The following is an 18,644-nucleotide window of genomic DNA, read 5'->3' as shown; positions in this document are numbered from 1 at the left end:
TTCCGGTCACACATTACTCTCCATAACCCTCTAGTTCCGTCACCTCTGGATCTTTGTATTGACGGGTAAATTGAATTATCGCCTTGTGAATTGAAAATAATAGTTTATGTAAAAAGATGCAAACAAATCTGATCCTTTAATGGCACATACTCTATTATTATTATCAGTATTGCAGTACAGTTGCATAGCAATGTATATAGTAAACATGCCCGTTGACCTTTAGATCGATACATACTTCAGAAACATTTTGGTTCCTCGATTCTCCAATATTATTGTGATACAAAGGTCAGTCACTATTAGACGATCAAATACAAAATTGTAAATGCAGTTTATTGCGAAATGCTAAACGTGACGTTTTTAGCTGATTTTGTTTTGTGGGGATTTTGATTTAATTGTCCGTTGTTTTCAGTATTTGACTCAGTTTTCTTTTCCGAGCTTCTATCATCATCCATCCTTTCATCAATATTATTATTACTATTGTTATTATTATCACTATTAATATTAATACTACTACTATTAAGTATCCCTAATATACCATCAGGTACATATGCCTCTTCTTCTTTTCTATCTTTGCCGTTTTCTTTATCCTTCGATATTTCTTTTATTTTATTTACTTCTATTTTCCCTCTTCCCTCTACTTCATCTTGTTCTTCCTCTTCGTATACTATTTCTTCTTTAAATTTTCCTAACTTTGCCTTAAAGCCTTGAGTTGAATATTGGTGTAATCCCATAAGATAGCGCGTATCGTCGCTGTGCGTATGTACAGTGACAACGCCATGAACCTCTTGGTCAGCGGGTGTTTGAGTGACGCTATCTGGAATGTGTTCCTCCTTCAGCTTTTTGAAATCATCAACCTCTTCTTCAAATATTGAAGCGTGTTCAACAGTTTCGTCAGAGTTTGATGTTATTTCATTTTTAGAGATAGGTATGTTTTTATTGGTTTGCTTTTTTCCTGTGTTGATAAGGAAATCATCACCTTGGTCTTTAATAAAACTTTCGCTATTAACTTCCCGATTTCCCGAAGTGGTGATTGTTACAATATTTGAAGTTTTGCCACCATGGTTGCTAGATTGTTCCGTCTTACTTGTGCCTAGTTCTTGAAAATCAACGTCAGTGACCTCAAGGTCGTGCTTAATGAAACCAGGAATCTTTGGCTTTGATCTGCCTTTAGATTTCTCTTTTCGTTTATCCTTTTTGCCTGTAATTTCTAAGAATACGCTTGATTCTTTGATAGAGGTTGCTTTTAGTGACCCTAGTTTTCTTGGCATTTTTCGTAAAGGCAGTGGATACGGGAAAACTTCCGTTTCATTGGGAAACTTGTGATCAAATACCTGGAGTTGAATGAAAGTCTTCATAGGTGTCATTGTTTTATGTTGCTGCAGACTTTCAGCGTTCGTCTCTGTGGCGAAAAATGCCTTATCAGTGAAACATTTCTCTCTGTCATTTTGACTAGAAACGTGTAATTCTTTTTTGGTAGGTTTGTTACGTTTCATTGTTATATTTGGTATATGTCCAGATTGCAGTTTTAGGTCAATTACGCTCATTTCTTTTCGTACACCCCTATCCTCATGACTCAAACTTGGTAGCTCTTGTTTTTCGCTCCCTTGTAAATTATTGTCGGTTTTTCTTGCAGAGGAAAGTAGATCTTCATTCGTGTTAACATCATTTGACAACACATATCTTTTCTTCGTATCTGATATTCCGTTTGGTGGGTCCATTAGCGATAGCAAGAAAGTTTTTATGTGCTGTTTTTCTGATAGTACTGTTGTCTGATTCGGCGATGTTCCTATATCATTATTTCTATATTCAGTATTTGAAGTTGCACTTGTCTGCTGAATGTTAGGATTTTGTTCTGTGGCCCTGTTTGATTGCACATGAGCTTGTTCTTCACCAAGCGTTGTTAAAAGACTATTTCTGTTGTTTATCTTCTTAATGGTTTGTTTTGATTGCTGCTTTAAGTTATACACATGTCGCATTGCCACGGGACTCGACAGGGATAACTGGCTCAAAATACGATTTCTCGTCTGCAAACTACTCAAAGGAAAACTTTTATTGAGCAGATACTCTGGATGGGCCACTTTGATTGGCTTTTTTATTACACACAATTCTTTCATGTTCTCAGGACAGAGATTATTTTTATGCAGTTTATGAATCCAGTTTTCAACAAATTCAATTCTACGGTCTGTATCGTCTGCTGATTTTGATTTAATTTCTGGCAAAACAACTTTGTTGCCATGTTCGTCAAAGGTTACAATCTTCTGTCGGTGAGATGGTAAAGGACGTTTTGGTTTTGGTTTAGAGACTTTTCCAAGGTCGTTAACTGGCCGAAGAGTGTCTATATCGGATATCATGATATGATGAATACTATTGGCAGGTTTCTTCATAGTCAACTCTTTTGGAGATAGTTGGTGCCTTGGACTTTTGGAATTCCGGTATATTTCAATAGCTTTAAAGTCTGTTGGAGATGGAGTTGAATGTCGTGATTGAATATCTGTAGTTAAAGCCACTTCGCAATTTTTTTTGTCTTCGCTTTTTACATTTTCTGTTTCAAGTAATTCGTCTACTAACTGTTCGCGTGGAGGACTGTTATCATGACTGTTGGTTGTTGTGGACTGGTTGCGTGGTTTCTCAAGTTGTGCCTGCTGCATCAGGTTCACAAGCTCACGATGTGAATCAGCGAGATACCATTGGCGGGGATCCGTTAAATCCCGCATTATACTTTCATGAGACCGCGTAAGAATGTCACGAGGGCTTAACATCGCCTTGTTCACCGAATTATCAAGGTCCTGTCGCATCGACCTCTGTAGCGTCTGCGTATACTCATCCAGCGAATCCATGTTGGAAAAGAAGCTGCTATGCTTGTTTGGCTATTTGCCCGGTCAGGTAAATCTACACCTGAAGCCCTGTGAAAACGACAATAAGTAGTTATTAGAAGTGGCCTCTTGGCGCTAATGTCAACAAAAGCTTTAGAATTTGGAACTTAGCTCTGCTATTTCAATGCACAAAACAGAATCACTGTGAACGATCGCCGCATTCGTTGTTATGTTGAAACACACAACGTAAGTACCTAATGATCCAATATCGCTATAACAAGCACGCTAAATTTTGAGTGATTACCTATTCTTTATCGAGAATTAATTTGATTAAAATCGCCAAGATGACACACTGAATTCACGTGACTACACTCAGTCCTTGGATAATAATGAATGATGCACAGTATTATTGATAACATATCAGAAATTAGGCCCAAGATTAATTAATACTATATTCTGATTACATTTCCAAGACTTTTTTCTTACAAGGTCTCGTATCAATTCACTTTTTATTTGGGATCAGTTCAACACAGTAGGCCCTACTGTACACAAATACATTTCACCCAAGTACCGTAAAGCACAATTAAGTAGTATGCCTACAAACAATAATAAGTAATATAAAAATAAATTAATAAGTTAATAACAGAGATTTGTGCACATCAGCAATATAAGCCTACTTGCCGGTACATATGACACCTAGTTCCACTTCAAGTTAGAATCACATAACCCATCTAAAGCTCTATCCACACTATCAAATTTTCTCTGACAAAAAAATTTGACATGCCCATATATGGTAATGTTATGCCTATATATGGTCATGGTGTGATGTCATCATGCCTATATATGGGCATATCACACTTTTTTGTCACACAAAATTTGATAGTGTAGACAGAGCTTTAGACCCGGCACACATTATTTTGATACGGCTGTTGCAATTAACTGTTTCCGATTCTGGTTTTAAAACTGTAGGCCTACACTGGCTTCCGAAGGTATTCATAGAATATACCGTAGGTCATTATAGACATATACGTTATATACACATATTTACAATAATGTACAAGATTTGTAACTAACATTTCACTGGCATTGCATCTTCTTGGACGTCTTAATATTATCCCAAACGCATCTTTATAGCATACTTCAAAGATTTCGCGCCACACAATACGGCATATCCTTTGAAGATGTTCTAATTATATTTAGTATAATTATTATTTTAATTAATAGGTAAAATAATAGTTATGTTGTATTATATTGTAAATATAGCTAGACCTAGTTATAATTATGGTTATTGCTATATGATATATTTATATTATAGATTCAGATATAATTTCAGATATTTTATATAACATTTATTTAAATCGTCAAGTGAAAAGGTATGATATGAATAAACATGTATGTGTACAACGATTTTAGGAATCTAAAATTTGGAATTCTTGTCTCAAAATTATCCCTTAAATAGGTTTACAATTCCCATAATATAGAACGGCGTTATTTGCTTAAATCTCATTATATATAAGCCAAGATGTAAAACTTTTGATTTGTAGTTCGAACCGTAGTAAATTAGCTATACATTCAACCTGTAAAGGCCTACTGCTCTTTACGCCACTGTTAGACTGCTTTTAAAAAAAATTTACACTTACTGTAATACAATGACTACTGCTGCAACAGCGATATTGAAATTATAGGAATTACTTTATGTTTATATTATGTAGGCTAAGGTACAGCGCAGCCTGGCCTACTCACAATTGTTAACGGGTCAATCACATTATCAAATCTTTCATATAACGTCAGCCAAATGATCATTATAAAAAAAACTAAAGTATTATACGGTACCATACCTCTTAATAATGCAACCATCCGTCGAAGAATTATCTACATTTGAATGTTTCTTTAGCATGTACTCAAACGTTCGCGTGCACCACAGGCCGGCTTGACTTAGCTGAATTGCAGACAAACTTACTTTACATTGATATAATAATAGATAGTTAGATTAGGCCTATATTGAAGATATTTAGTGATGTAATTCCAACGTTCCTGCGTTGACATCGTTACCGAGGTTTATATTTGTTCACTAAATACAGTAGTCACAACAATAAACTACAGATAACTCATAATGGTTGATTCCATTTAGAGATCGGGTAATCGGCACACTTTATCATTGATATCACTATATTTGAAATTTGTTGACTGTATTTGAATTTTGTTGATACGTAATTACCTACAGATTAACTAACCTTCACCTATTCGATTGGTAGTGTTTCCAAGGAAACGCTTTTAACTAATGTATATCCATCATACCATCAACTATTAATGACCTGAACTTCATGCTTTTAATACCTAAGAAAATAGAGGCTGATCAGAGAAGTTTGTATGCTTATGTAAATGATAAAAGCAGTCTTAAATCTTCAATCATAACTGCAGTAAACTGTTGTTATTTCTTCCTCTCCAACTTATAATTGACTGTACCACTACTCCTCTGCTGAACAGGGGTGGCGCCAGGGCTTGCCCGACGGGGTTTCTGAGGTCCCCGATTGGGGCAGATTTCCCCGACGAGAACAAAGTGGGCGCTTAAAATGTTCCGAACGTGGTCCAGGGGACGAAGCCCCCGAAAACTTTGACAATTTTCCGAAGGCTTATTTAAGAGATTTTAGAGTCTACTAATAGGCCTATGTAGAAAATACATATATTTTTTTTCTCCCTGACGAATTGTGGTTTTTCTCCCAGACGGGGTCGTGACCCCCCGGGCCCTGGCCACCGCCGCTCCCCGCTGGCGCCACCCCTGCTGCTAAATATTATATTTTGTATGACAGACTGCCATTTTAAAACGTAATGGTCTAATTGAGACCGTACATGGACAATAATAATAACTATAATGCTGTGTCAATAAACTAATTTGATCTTTAATTATCACAACAAAAATAGTGTCAAAACAAACTAGGTTACAGAAATGTACAATATTAATTAGAACGGACAATGACTGACAAAAACAGTCTTTAGATGTTTATTTAATATTCTATCACAATATATATTCTATAGACGTCCTTTAAATAGCGCTGAAGCAATGGCATTCCAAATCCTATATGTATATAGCCCCATGGCAACCGAGGCTTATATCTACATACATAAATAACATTTCATTTGTTATATTCTTTTCTGTTGTGTATTCACGATACTGTAGACGAAGTGAACTCATGAAACATGTAAGTCGCAACTTATGTACTGATAATCTAATACTGCAATAATACGAAATGTTGTTTGCCCCTACCTGATTTGTTGTAAGTACTTGCTTAGTACATTCCGAAATACTTGCGAAAAATGTTGCAAGTGATTAGGGTGGAAAGCGAACCCACGACATCCAGGTAACTAGCCTGATGTCTTAACCACTAGACTACCGACCTTTTGCTTGGTGGCTAGTGAAGAAACCGATCCCCAAGTAACAGCGGGTACTGCAAGTAGAAGCGGGTACTGCAAATACTACTACTAATAATAATTATTAAATTAGGAATCAGGATTTTGCCCTATTGGACGTGTTATCGTACTGAATAAATACATTCCCATAATACTTGCGATACAAATCTCTGATGGGCATCGTACTGAGAATTTAGTACGATAAAGCCGGGCAAATCACTGCGCACGACGGTAGTCGGCCGAGGCGATTGTATGTAGAACGCAACGATACGACGAGCGCGCAGTTTGTTTTTAATGACGATCCGTTCAGACTGCCACCGACAATCAGCAGACGAGTCGCGTCGTCTGGCGTTCACATGGAACGGAGTTGGGGTCGTCGTACGACGCAGTGAGTGCCTAGCTTAACACATCAAGTATCGTAGGTAGGGCAAAATCATCATTCCTATTACTAATCTCCTGACGCAAACACCATCAGAATTGATAATAATTTTGATAAAAATTATTATAATAATGATGGTGGTATATGATGATAACGACGACGATAATTTATGGTATTGGTAGAATATATACGTAAACCATTAATATTCATAGAAACGGTAATGTATGTTGGTTAATATTCACCTGACGGCGTCCTTGTAAACATATTCTTCAAATTCTGGCGCCCTCTCTAGTGTTGTAATGTGAACGTATATTGAAAAGTCATTGGTCACAGCCTGCGGTAAGGGTAACAGGGGGTGACTCAGAGTACGACCTGGAATTAAATATGTTATTAATTTATCGGTAAGACAATTCAGACACTTAGAGCGAGGCACCATCATGATCGTGTAAGTACAGTAACATCATCATTTGAACACTATTCCCCTGCCCTGTCCTTCCCATTGTCACATATATCGCGAACTTCACGGAAGATCGAACCATTTCCATCGGCCTAGATAATAGGCCTACCATGCTACACCTAATTGACCTGTCTCTTATACACATCTAGATGTGTATAAGAGACAGCTGAAACGGTATGCAAATGTACGGTAAACGGAATACAATAGTCTCCTGGTAGTGAGTATTAACTCCCATTCGTTACACATTTTAGACTTATGCGCATGAATTTTCGAGTTAACTAATATATGATTTTTTGTTAGTTAATAAAATCAGGTGAATTAGCCTTAACGTTTTTAAATTAAATTTCATTTTATGAATTGATTAAGAAAAAGATCTGCGTCGAATGGGTAAAAATGATGAACATAAGACAGCGTTTATGACTAACGTCCAATGTCTTATGAAATCTACTCTAGAGCCGATCTGCAGTCCAGTTTCTGTCTCTTATACACATCTAGATGTGTATAAGAGACTAGTAATAAACAGTAAAAATAAAAAATTAGAACTTTTGAGACTAGTTGAGATTTTATTATTAAGATTTCGTATACACTTCTTCAGGTGAATGTACAGGATGGCAAAAGAGAATAAATAAAACGATTGAGGGCTCAGCCGTGTTTTTACTGACAAAGGTCAAAGGTTCTTTCTCTGTCTCGAGTTGATTTCTCCAAGTATACTTCAATAAATAGGGGAAGTATACGAATGCTACGTTTAATTCGGCAGTGGCGGATCGGGAATATGAATTAAAAGAATTTGAAATAACTTAAAGCATGGAGAACAATAAAGGCAATTTCAGTATCATTAAAGGATATAAAGCCAAATAAAATTAATTGCTAGTTTCACGCTCCCCGCCCACATTAAATTTTGGAGCCTCATGAAAAAAACTAACCATTTGCAAATTTAAAAAAAAAAACTTGTTTTTTCCATGGACAACTATCTGAAAGAATGATGTCAAGCCTAAAAGAAGATGTGGGAACATATATGGCATAAACACATTACAAAGATTCGTTTTACATCTTTAAAAAAGAAAAAAATTTTTTTTTACTATTTACCAGCCTGTTTACCATTAGTATATAGGATAGTGAAAACCAAATAGGAAATACCCTCACAAAACAATAATTTCAAATCCCTGACGTGAAACTAACAATCAATTTTATTTGACCTAAGTATGTTGCGTGACTATCATACAATCAACTTTTATTCACACACTTCGGCCGCCAAGAGCCCTTAGGCACTACGCCACTGTTGAATGAAAATTCATTTTAATATTTTTTAATGTTTGTTTCACTAAATCGTCAATTTCGTAGTTCTCTCTTACAATTTGCAGAATAATCTACATGTCTGTAGACCTACTGATATTAACATATGCATACTTTTTAAGTGGTTATGTAAATTAAACGGTAAATCCAATACCGAGTGCATGTCAAACTGGTAGGCTATATGTTTTTCTGAGCCGTCATGTGTAACAAGCCATAATCCAGACTTTCTTATAAGATTAAGGTAGGCCTGTCTAGTTTTTATATTGTGTCTATATCTATACTCTGTTTGAGATATGAATATATTTTTCATGTTCTGATGATGTGGAGGTTGTAAACAGAAGTGTTTTAGAGTGTTATTCTGACGACAAAAGGAAATCAACATTAGCGCCCTCTGTTAAGTAGGCCTATTCGTTCAGTTTGCTGTGTACCAGGGAGCAGTCATTTATTTATTTTTAATCTTTAGACAAGAAACAACAAAAAAAAAGGTTAAACCGGGGGCGCCGGGGAAAAGCAAAAGTTAAAACGTGATGTTGTTAACCAAGCCCATGCCAACAATATTATATGACTGCTTTCTGGCAGTAATAACTTTGGGATGCATTTAATTGTAACGTACTTACTTTGACGTTGTGACGTTGAAGAGATGATAAAAGTACGTTGAAGAGATGATAAAAGTACAGGTGATCAGTTTAAAAAAAATAAAAAATTCTCATTTTTACTTCTTTGATGTTTTCACGTTTAATTGATATATATACAGGGCCTAGTTCACTATTTTTTTGAGATCACAGCTGTTTTTACCAAAAGAAAGATTTGATGTTTATAATACACACTTTTTATAAGAACTTATGAAATTTTTCCCAGCCTCATTAGTGTTCTTATTTTCTGCCTATATCAGTCTCGAAATGTTCTTAGTTTAATCTTATTTTACACACTTTTCAGAGGTATTATTGTACAGCAGTATATTATTATTGTACTGTATTAAAAGTTATTAATAGTCACACCAACTGCACATAATGGGGTACAGATAAGACTATAAGGATTTTATTTGGTTTTTTTTTATATATTTGTTTTTCTAGTTTTTAAAAAAATAAAACTTCATTTTGTTCTTATTTTTTAGCCAATTTCAGCGTCAGTGTTCTAATAAAAAAATTGTAGGCCTACTTGTATCTTATTTTATCCTATTATTATTTCTAACTGGGACAAAATGAAGATAAATCTCAAATGTGAAATGCAAAATCTGGAATGAATGCAACCTTACTTTTAATAAAACAGAATAATCTCTTAATGAGTTTTTACTTCCTCATTTTATACTTGACAAGAATAACTTTTCTAAGTTCTTGGTGGGCCTACTGGTTTCGTCAAATAAGGAATTAACTGAAGGTTCGGTGAGAGGGTGGATTTTATTATATATCATTCTGTTATAGGATTAACGGGTGTTGTAGGTCGGAGGGCTGCCTTAAAATTAATTTCATCATGTTTGGAAATAGTAGGCTGCTTAAGCTCATTCTAGGCTTTTATTGTGTAAATAGGCCTATGTTCAATGAATCGCATTCGCATACACACTTTATATCGTGACTTCATTGTATTAATTGGTCATTACCAAATAAGGTCTATGCAATTCCGAACCAAATTTGCAGTGTCGTAATAAAGAGGTTCAGAGCAAGGACTTTTAGCTGTACAGTTAAGTCGTCCTTGCTCAGCTCAGAGTCCCCTAGCTGAGCCTACATCTGGCCCTTCTACTGGGGCTGGGAAGTAAGGGAGCGTAGGATCTCAATTCATTAGGACTACGGGGAGAACACGCAACCTCTCCATCGCTTGACATTTTTAGGGACGTACTTTGATGGCTATAGTTTACACGTTCTGCTACTTAGGGATCCCTGATCGGTCAATTTTGGGCCCATGGTCCTGCAAAAATATAATTCCCATTAATATCGAGCACTTAAAGCCTTACCCCTGCCAGTGAAAGCTCATGTGTTACGTCACTGTAAATTCAATGACCATACATTATTAAATAAGGGCCACTCTTGTATAAAGGCCACTGGGTACTGACGATTGATCACTGCATCAATTATTTTTTCGCTAAGCGCCGCCCTTAAATAAGTGCGCAGCGCAGCGCATTCTGATTTGAATGCGTCCCAGCGCTTAGTCATGAGAGGTTGGTTATACTGAAACGGTATGCAAATGTACGGTAAACGGAATACAATAGTCTCCTGGTAGTGAGTATTAACTCCCATTCGTTACACATTTTAGACTTATGCGCATGAATTTTCGAGTTAACTAATATATGATTTTTTGTTAGTTAATAAAATCAGGTGAATTAGCCTTAACGTTTTTAAATTAAATTTCATTTTATGAATTGATTAAGAAAAAGATCTGCGTCGAATGGGTAAAAATGATGAACATAAGACAGCGTTTATGACTAACGTCCAATGTCTTATGAAATCTACTCTAGAGCCGATCTGCAGTCCAGTTTACCATTGAAACGGAATGACAGACGCGATGGATTTTATTATCCTCATAAATTATTCAATGTAATGTTTTCAAAATAAACTGTTAATCTTCAGTTTGAAAAAAAATTAACTTTCAAAAAGCACGGTAGTCTCTTTTGTGAGATTACACATTAAGATAAGATGTTGATCAATGTTTTTTAAGTAACGAAGTTCCAACTATACTTTGTTCGTATCACAGTTCAATTAGGCCTACTAACTCAATGTGACCATAATAATAGGTCTAAAATAATGTTCATTTCGTTGATTGTGCTTTCATAAATACTTTCAGCTAATAAAGTTAAAATGAAAAACTGTCAATATATAGCCTAACAAAATAATTACGAATTGCGTTAGAGTTGCGTGGGTTTGTCTACGACATTTCAGGTAGAAAAACATGAATCTTCGCCTTATTCTCCTTGGAATCACTTACAGTCATTGAGTTTACAAAAGCGCTGTCCGGCTCGTCACTATAGTATTGCCAGCTGATTGGAGTGTTTGCCGGTGTAAACGGCTCTTCCGCCTCAACAGAGAAATCTGGAACTTGCTCAAGATGTTCAGGGATCTCGTCTTCTAAATTGGTCATTACATCTTTTTTGGCGTCCAAGTTGTTCATTGAAGCCTTTTTGGTTTCTAAGTCGATCATCAAAGAATTTTCCCTAGTCGTCCTTCCTGTTTTCATATGCAGCCGTGCGACGTTATGAGATCGAGTTCTTGAGTTTAGGAGATCTAGCCTAGGTAGGCCGGGTGCTCCGCCTTGTGGCAGCGGCGGAATTCGTTTCCGACCACAGTGCCAATTGTTCAAAGTACACTCATCCGGTTGTATTAATCCTCTTTTAAAGGCGATCGTCGCAGCAGTACGGGGACTTGTTCTACCGGGGGAATATTCTCCCCAAAATGAATGGGGCTCTGGTAGATGGGAGGCCATCTCATTGAAAAGGAGTGGGACGCAATGAGGGGTAGCATGCTTATGAATCGAAGCTTTTCCTTCTTCCCCTACGTTTTTTGTTTGTTGCGTTTTCAAAAGTATATCCTTATCCAAAGAACCTTTTATTGTTTTGTTAAAATATTTTGTTTGCGAGTTCAAGATATTCAGACGATGTTTCTGTTGTGCTACACGATCGTTCCATAAGGACGAATTTGTAACCGAATATGAGGAAACCGTCCTTGGATATTTGAGGTCATTGTCTAAATTGATTCGAGATTCGTAAAGTTTATGAGCTGTCTTAGATTTCGTTATCATAGTAAATCCTTGATTCGAGCCGCTCTGTGGATTCTGATGCCTCGTGCTTCCTTCTCTCGCAGTTTTAAACGTTGTAACTGATGGCGTAGGTGTTCGCTTTATTTTGGTAGGTTTCATGTTAAATTTAATTTGAATCTTTCCTTTATGTGAATCTCGAGTACATGTGTCTCGATCGTCCAACTTCTTGTTCACCATCTTCATGACGTCAAACATGTCCAGTTTATCGGGATCGTGTAAGCTATGTTCACTTTCCATGTTTCTTTCTTCATGTTGTCGCAGAGAGTCCTCTGGAGGCGTCAATGACGTTTTCGATATTCCTGGGTCTTGTATTTGGTCGATTTCTATAGGATCATTCATGATCCAACTGTCACCTGATTCCTCGTACACCGATGTCTGTCTCATTTGGCTTGTTGTACTGTCCATATTTGCATCATGTTTATTACTCGTCACTAAAAATCCGTTATCTATCGCTTCATTCTTCGTTGATTTTAAATTTAGACTTAAACTCATTCTGTTATGTGTCTGCATATGTCGTACACCTGACGTGCTTTGTAGATCTCTGCGAGTGATGGCTAGCACCGGGTACTGTCGTCCCGTCGGGTTTCTTAACAGTCTCTGTGAAACTGGTGTAAGTCTAGCATTCAGTTGCTCGATGACGCAAGATTTACATCCTCCTCCGCTTGTAATTGGCTGATGGATGTTGGTAATTTGCGTAGCGGTATGATTCGATGGAGTTTTTAAAGTAAAGCACGTTGACATATTGTTATTCTGAAAAACAATAAAAAATAATATTTTAAATTGTGATAATTTATCTCAGAAAATGCAAATTAATTTGAAATTTATTTTTATCTTGATGTTTTAAGAAGGCCAATTTTGGTAGTCTGAAGAATAAACCTGTTAATTTTGTATACGACTCCAATAGGTTTATCCGTGATTGTCAATCACAAGAGGCCTAGTTAAAACTGCACTGGCGTCCCATAGGAGGTCTATGGCATTTAGAAAAGATTTTTATCTTCTGATATAATGCCATGTACTGTAACACAAGAATCAAGCCACGTGCTAAAAGTGTAAAAATATTCTAGGCCTAACTTCTTCATTTTTACACTTTCAGTACTTTATTGTGAATATCTTTCTAAATTGTAAATCTTAATTTCTATTACGGGATAAAAAAAAAACTTATTTTTTTATTGTCCTAAGTCCTAATTCTTATAGCACAAACATAAGACCTCGGTTATTCAGATCAATCAAATTAATACACTGTCACTACGCTTGGCTCTGTGTTTTGTTTGCCAACATTGTTTGCCATGCATATATACTTTCTAAATTGGGTCTAATAAATATACATGTTATCTTAAGAGCGTAAGGAATGATACTTTATTTACGAGATGTGCTTCTCGACAATGCTACGCCATTTCTAATGCTGGTATAGGCTATTAAAGGCCTTCAATTATTGCGGTATAAAATATGGTCCAATATACCACACACTCGGAAACGAAGCTGTCTGTTTCTATCACGAAATGGAAAAAAAACCCAATAACTAATAACTGTCTCTTATACACATCTAGATGTGTATAAGAGACAGGTGTACGATATTGTTTTGATATTGATCAGTGTCTGATTGCAGATTGATCCATATGAACAATATACGTGTATATAACACAAATAACAGAAATACTGTGGCAGCACTCATGTTTGTTGAATGAAATGGTCTGTGTGTGGTTTTTGAATTTGTCCAAAAACGAAAACAATTTGAAATATTGAATAACTTAGGCTGCATGCTTGGTAAAAAAACTGTATGATTAAGATGAGTTGGGATTAGTAACATCAAATTGTGACTAATCTACCTCCTTGGACAGATACATCACGTGACTGTAGAAATGTGGTTTACTGTAGTTTATTGCTTTCTTGGCACTACGTATTCCTCTAGAATGCTAGAACGAATAATGTGGATGTTTATCCCTCACTGAGTCCAAAATTGTATTGCCCGTCTTCGATCCTTTCAAACAGCAGGGATTAAAATGAAAGAGATCTCTTGACGTAAGGGGAAACAATAGGTGGTCGAGATTGCAGCAATTATAAGGCAAGTCTAGGCATTAGTAATAAGCTACATTCATGTTCTGTAAACTACAATTAAAGTAAGTCGTGATATCACCTGTGGGCCAGCACAAGAAATCAATGAAGGCTTAGAATCATAAAGTATCAGCCTAGCTATTAAAATTGTGATTGGGATTGTGATGGGGATTACTGTTCTTATTTGGGATATTAGCGTGTTATACGTACTTTTCCATCAGTTTTCATCGATTACAACATTCATAAACGTTGGGGTTGGGTTATGTCAAGTGACGTTATATTGTAAGTGATGTACGCCGTACTTATGGATCTACAAAAAAAACCCCCAAAAAACAAAACAAAAAAATCATTTTCAGTACCAAACGTTCATCGTTATTAGAACGTAAGGTTGTTAGCTGGGCAGCCATAACGAGGAGCTCTCCCTGACGGGGCCCTACGATTTACAACCAAACTCTACACAGTGTTTTACAACCAATCACACAACATCAAAATCTACTTGCTATGATAGACTGTAATTTACAACCTTGCACACGATATGGAACTCTATGTGCTACGATTCTTCAACCAAACACATCGAAATCTACGCACTGTAGTACAACCGATATCAAACTAATGATGTTTGTATGTATGATGATAGGCATCATTAACGCGCGCAGGATTATTATGAATACATGAATAGGCCTATGCACGTTAATATTATACCATCTGCCGTTTCCCTAAGAATATCGTCAGTAAGGACGTTACCAATATCACCGTATTTTTTTTCTTGGCCTTTATCGAATTGATTCTAATATAAGAGATGTACTTGACCTTCTGTAGTGATGTAGCTTAATAGCTGAAAGCCTATTAAAGTATAAATACATTGCTGTGAGGATGAGTGTGCTGCTTATCAAGGTCTGTACATAGTATCTGTGCTACAATGGCCATTATGGGTCTACGTAAACATCTTTGAATTTATTTTTATTTAGTAAACATAACAATTCTCTCAACGAAGCGCATTTCGACGAATGAATGTAATTGCACTTCCTTTTAGCAATTGCATTGCACTTTATTTGAGTGAGAATCAGCGCCTGTGTCGTGAGTTTCTTTCCTCTGGTGGCGCTGTATAAATCTATCTCATTAATAGGCCTATTAATATTATCATTTCTTGGTCTATAAATTTGAATTAAAAGAAGAGAAAAGAACGGCCAGTGTTTGTAATAAAAAATAATTTAGGTAGCATTCAAAATAATACGTTTTAGTATTTTAGAAAAGAAAGTAAGGTCTAAAGACACTTGTCTGTATTTGCTAAATGATTGTATACTGTCTTTTTTATTTTATTATTTAAAACCTTTGCAATTATTAGGGTATCTAGTACTATTCCATTACAAGAAACACGGTGGAATTTACAGGGTTTGATTTTTTGTCATCGTATAACGGAGAGTTTTATTCAGTGCTGAAATGGAAGCCCAAACTATGTATGACTCTCAAGATTATTAGGGCCCCCTTACGATTACATTACTAGAAAGATAAAATTACTCCATGGAAAAGAGTTCCACTTGCAACTTCATTAATCGGTTCTGACAATTAGTTGGCTCTTGTTTGGCCCTTTTCTCAGCCAAAACCAACCCCACCTTTAAAAAATCGGGTAAGCCCTTAAACATTAATTTAAAACATGAAATTGCTTACTTACCAGTTTATATGTGGGTCTGTTAATTTTATTGTAAATTGAAAGTTCAAGTTTCAATGATAACAGTTCAAACATTTTCTTGTTGGAGTGTATAAGTTCAAAACCGATATACTGTAGGCCTATTACACATAACGTCTTCTGAATGAATGATTGACTGACTCACTGACCAACTGACTAACTGACTGACTGACTGGTATTACTTCATATAGGCCTGGTGTGTTGGCGTTACACCATTCAATTATACCAGAATACGAATTGTAACCGTGAGGATTATCCTGGCTTCGGCAGTGATTGAAGCCCCGAATATGTGGGTTAGAAAGCGGGTGCCACGATTCACCAATCTACAGCGTCCCCTCAAAATTATGCGGCGGCAGGCGAACAAATTGAAATTCTCGCGAAAATAAGTAGAATGATGAATTATATTACCTTTTATGCAGTATACGATCCAACTTTACTATTTTTTGGTGATTTTAATTATGCTTCCAACAATAGTTTTTGGATATCTTCGCCTAAACCAATATTCCTAATGCCAGACACGAGGATTATTCAGAGGTAGGCTTGTGTCCGCTACGCTAGTGTCATCATCTCTCGATGAAATCACGGTACTACAGTAAGTTTTGTTTACCAGGACAGTATATTAGTACATGTTGCTTTCGTAGTGATTACGTTGCCAGGTCTGGAAATGACGCTTCTTAGTGAAAGGATAGATGGAAATGATTTCTCATTGTCATTGATCTGTGTATGTGTGGATCTCATCGAATAACAAAAAGTAATCTTAACATATATGATTGATAGCGGACAGAGAAAGGAAATTTCATAATTCTTTTCACAGAGCCTTCAAATCTTGGCTTCATTGGATAAAAAATAATAATTCATATAAAATTGTAGCCGGAGAGAAATTGTTGATCAACTGTCATATCAGGAAAGATTGATTTGAAGAAATTGAAATATGGGTGATATAATCTACACAATTCTATATGCAGTGGCTGTTTTAACTTCCAAAACATATTATCTGAGCACAAATGCTGTCATGTTTTTAAACACAACGTAACTACTAATATGCTACCTTAACTATATTTCATGCCACATGTGAATATGGATGGATCTACTCCCTAAAACGTGTTTGTACATGCCCTATGCATAATAACTTGTGCAATGGTGGTCAAGTTTCTAAGGCCCTATGCATACTTTAAATATGGTGGTCAGGTTTCTACTATGCATAACTTTATTGCTGTGGTGGTCAGGTTTCCTGTACTTAAGTCAAACACCTGTTTACATGGGATACATTACTGTTTTGACCAAACGATATGGTAATTCACTTACGACGGCACGTAGCCTAATTCTACCAAAACTTACCTCGATTCTTTCATAGTGAATGTTCGTTGAAGGTTGTAGCATATACCGCTGTGATTGAACCGAAACGTTGAACGTCAACGAAAGATAACAAATTATGATTCAACAAGAATTTATTTAGTGTTCGAGTACACTTGAACGTCCAAAGTGAAGATAACAGAAGAATGATAACAATTTTCAAACAAACATTAGTACACAATATTAGGCCTATATATACAGAGCCAAGAGGTTGCACACGTCAGAAAGATAAATTGTATGGTGAATGATGTTGTTAGCCTTTATTGATCGATTTGAGTGATGAATTGAAAAGTTACAGATTTTTGTTACAAAAACAATTATTCATGGAGCATAGTATGCAGAATTTATTACAAACCATTACTAATGTATACTGTGAGTTACCGTATTTATTTAATATTTCAACCGAATTCCTAAGGCTCAGAAAAGAATCAATCCATAGCGTAGAGCACATTCTTTGGATCAACAAATATATACTAAGCTATACTTTACGTTTAGATACATCTAACGTACTTGAGAACTTATTTAATAACCATCACAAACTTTGAAAGAAAAGAAAAACCAAAGAACGTAAAGAACTCGAAACAATCCGTCAAGAAAGATCGAGCGTTGGGAATACAGTACCGTACCTCTCCATCGCAAGAAATCGATTAAATAATTACGGTATTTATTTCCAAACATCGATAGCCAGGATGAACAACCTGTCCTGGTATAGGCTATTAAAGGCCTTCAATTATTGCGGTATAAAATATGGTCCAATATACCACACACTCGGAAACGAAGCTGTCTGTTTCTATCACGAAATGGAAAAAAAACCCAATAACTAATAAATGACTATGATTTTGTTTTAAGCGAATTTCAAAGGTGTAAAGTACACCGCCCGATTTATGACATGAAACTAATAATATAATGAATAATAAAACTATAACAAATAATATGAGACACGGCCCATTGTCTATATTAGAACACTTCTCATTGAGTAACAAAGTCGTAATTTTTCATTTTTGTCAAAAAGTGTCTATAGTGTGGTGAATTATGGTTTAGGTTTTTTTTAATAAAGTTTTAAAAATTTCTATGTATGTGGAAAATGTAGTTGATTACCAAAGGTTACAATTTTTATTTTGAAGACTGCATGGTCTAGGAAGTGTACAGTTTTTTATGGGGCAAGTTTCCAAGGGCGGGTTTGCTAGGGGCGAGTTGACTGCCAAAGAGTGTTGCAGCCGTGACGTCACGACAATAGATAGAGACGTTAACCAGTTGTGCGAGATATCGGCTGAGATTTGTGGAGTACAATTCAAAAAACAACTAGGTCTAATAATGAATTATTGTGATATTAAATAGACAATGTTAGCTATCAAAGAGTGACGTTGTTTTTCATTGGGACCTTCGTCCCTTCAAGGCTAGGCCTATACCATCCTAGCTAGTCTAGGCCTAGAGTAGGATAAGGCTAGCGCGACATGC

General features: G+C 36.0%; 2 protein-coding genes across 7 annotated transcripts in view; both read right to left on the bottom strand.

Moving 5' to 3' along the window:
* Positions 1-103: 103 nt before the first annotated feature.
* On the bottom strand, positions 104-6,690 carry LOC117114101 (putative uncharacterized protein DDB_G0291812). Of its 2 annotated transcripts, none has more exons than XM_033257646.1 (2): positions 6,079-6,690; positions 104-2,903 (listed from the first exon to the last, which is right to left on the bottom strand). In XM_033257646.1, exon 2 carries the CDS (start codon positions 2,835-2,837, stop codon positions 330-332), a length of 2,508 nt encoding a protein of 835 aa, XP_033113537.1. In that variant the 5' UTR covers positions 2,838-2,903; positions 6,079-6,690; the 3' UTR covers positions 104-329. The 2 variants fall into 2 exon arrangements, with proteins under 2 accessions (XP_033113537.1, XP_033113536.1); XM_033257645.1 differs by lacking the exon at positions 6,079-6,690 and adding an exon at positions 4,652-4,897.
* A 924-nt stretch (positions 6,691-7,614) lies between these two features.
* Positions 7,615-18,644, bottom strand: part of LOC117114107 — a 16,563-nt gene continuing 5,533 nt past the window's right edge. For 2 of the 5 annotated variants that reach the window (XM_033257656.1, XM_033257657.1), the window contains one exon: positions 7,615-12,844. In XM_033257656.1, the coding sequence (XP_033113547.1) occupies positions 11,207-12,844 (1,638 nt within the window). In that variant the 3' untranslated portion in view covers positions 7,615-11,206. The other 3 variants (XM_033257658.1, XM_033257659.1, XM_033257655.1) reach the window with 3 other exon arrangements.

The sequence above is a fragment of the Anneissia japonica genome, unplaced genomic scaffold (assembly GCF_011630105.1).
Source record: "Anneissia japonica isolate Jap-2015-1 unplaced genomic scaffold, ASM1163010v1 scaffold288030_len866700_cov218, whole genome shotgun sequence".
NCBI classification, from domain to species: Eukaryota; Metazoa; Echinodermata; class Crinoidea; order Comatulida; family Comatulidae; genus Anneissia; species Anneissia japonica.
This window is presented reverse-complemented; position numbering and strand designations above follow the sequence as displayed.

Coding starts and splice junctions, on each gene's coding strand:
- LOC117114101 (XM_033257646.1), bottom strand. CDS start 2,837: ATGGATTCGCTGGATGAGTATACGCAGACGCTACAGAGGTCGATGCGA.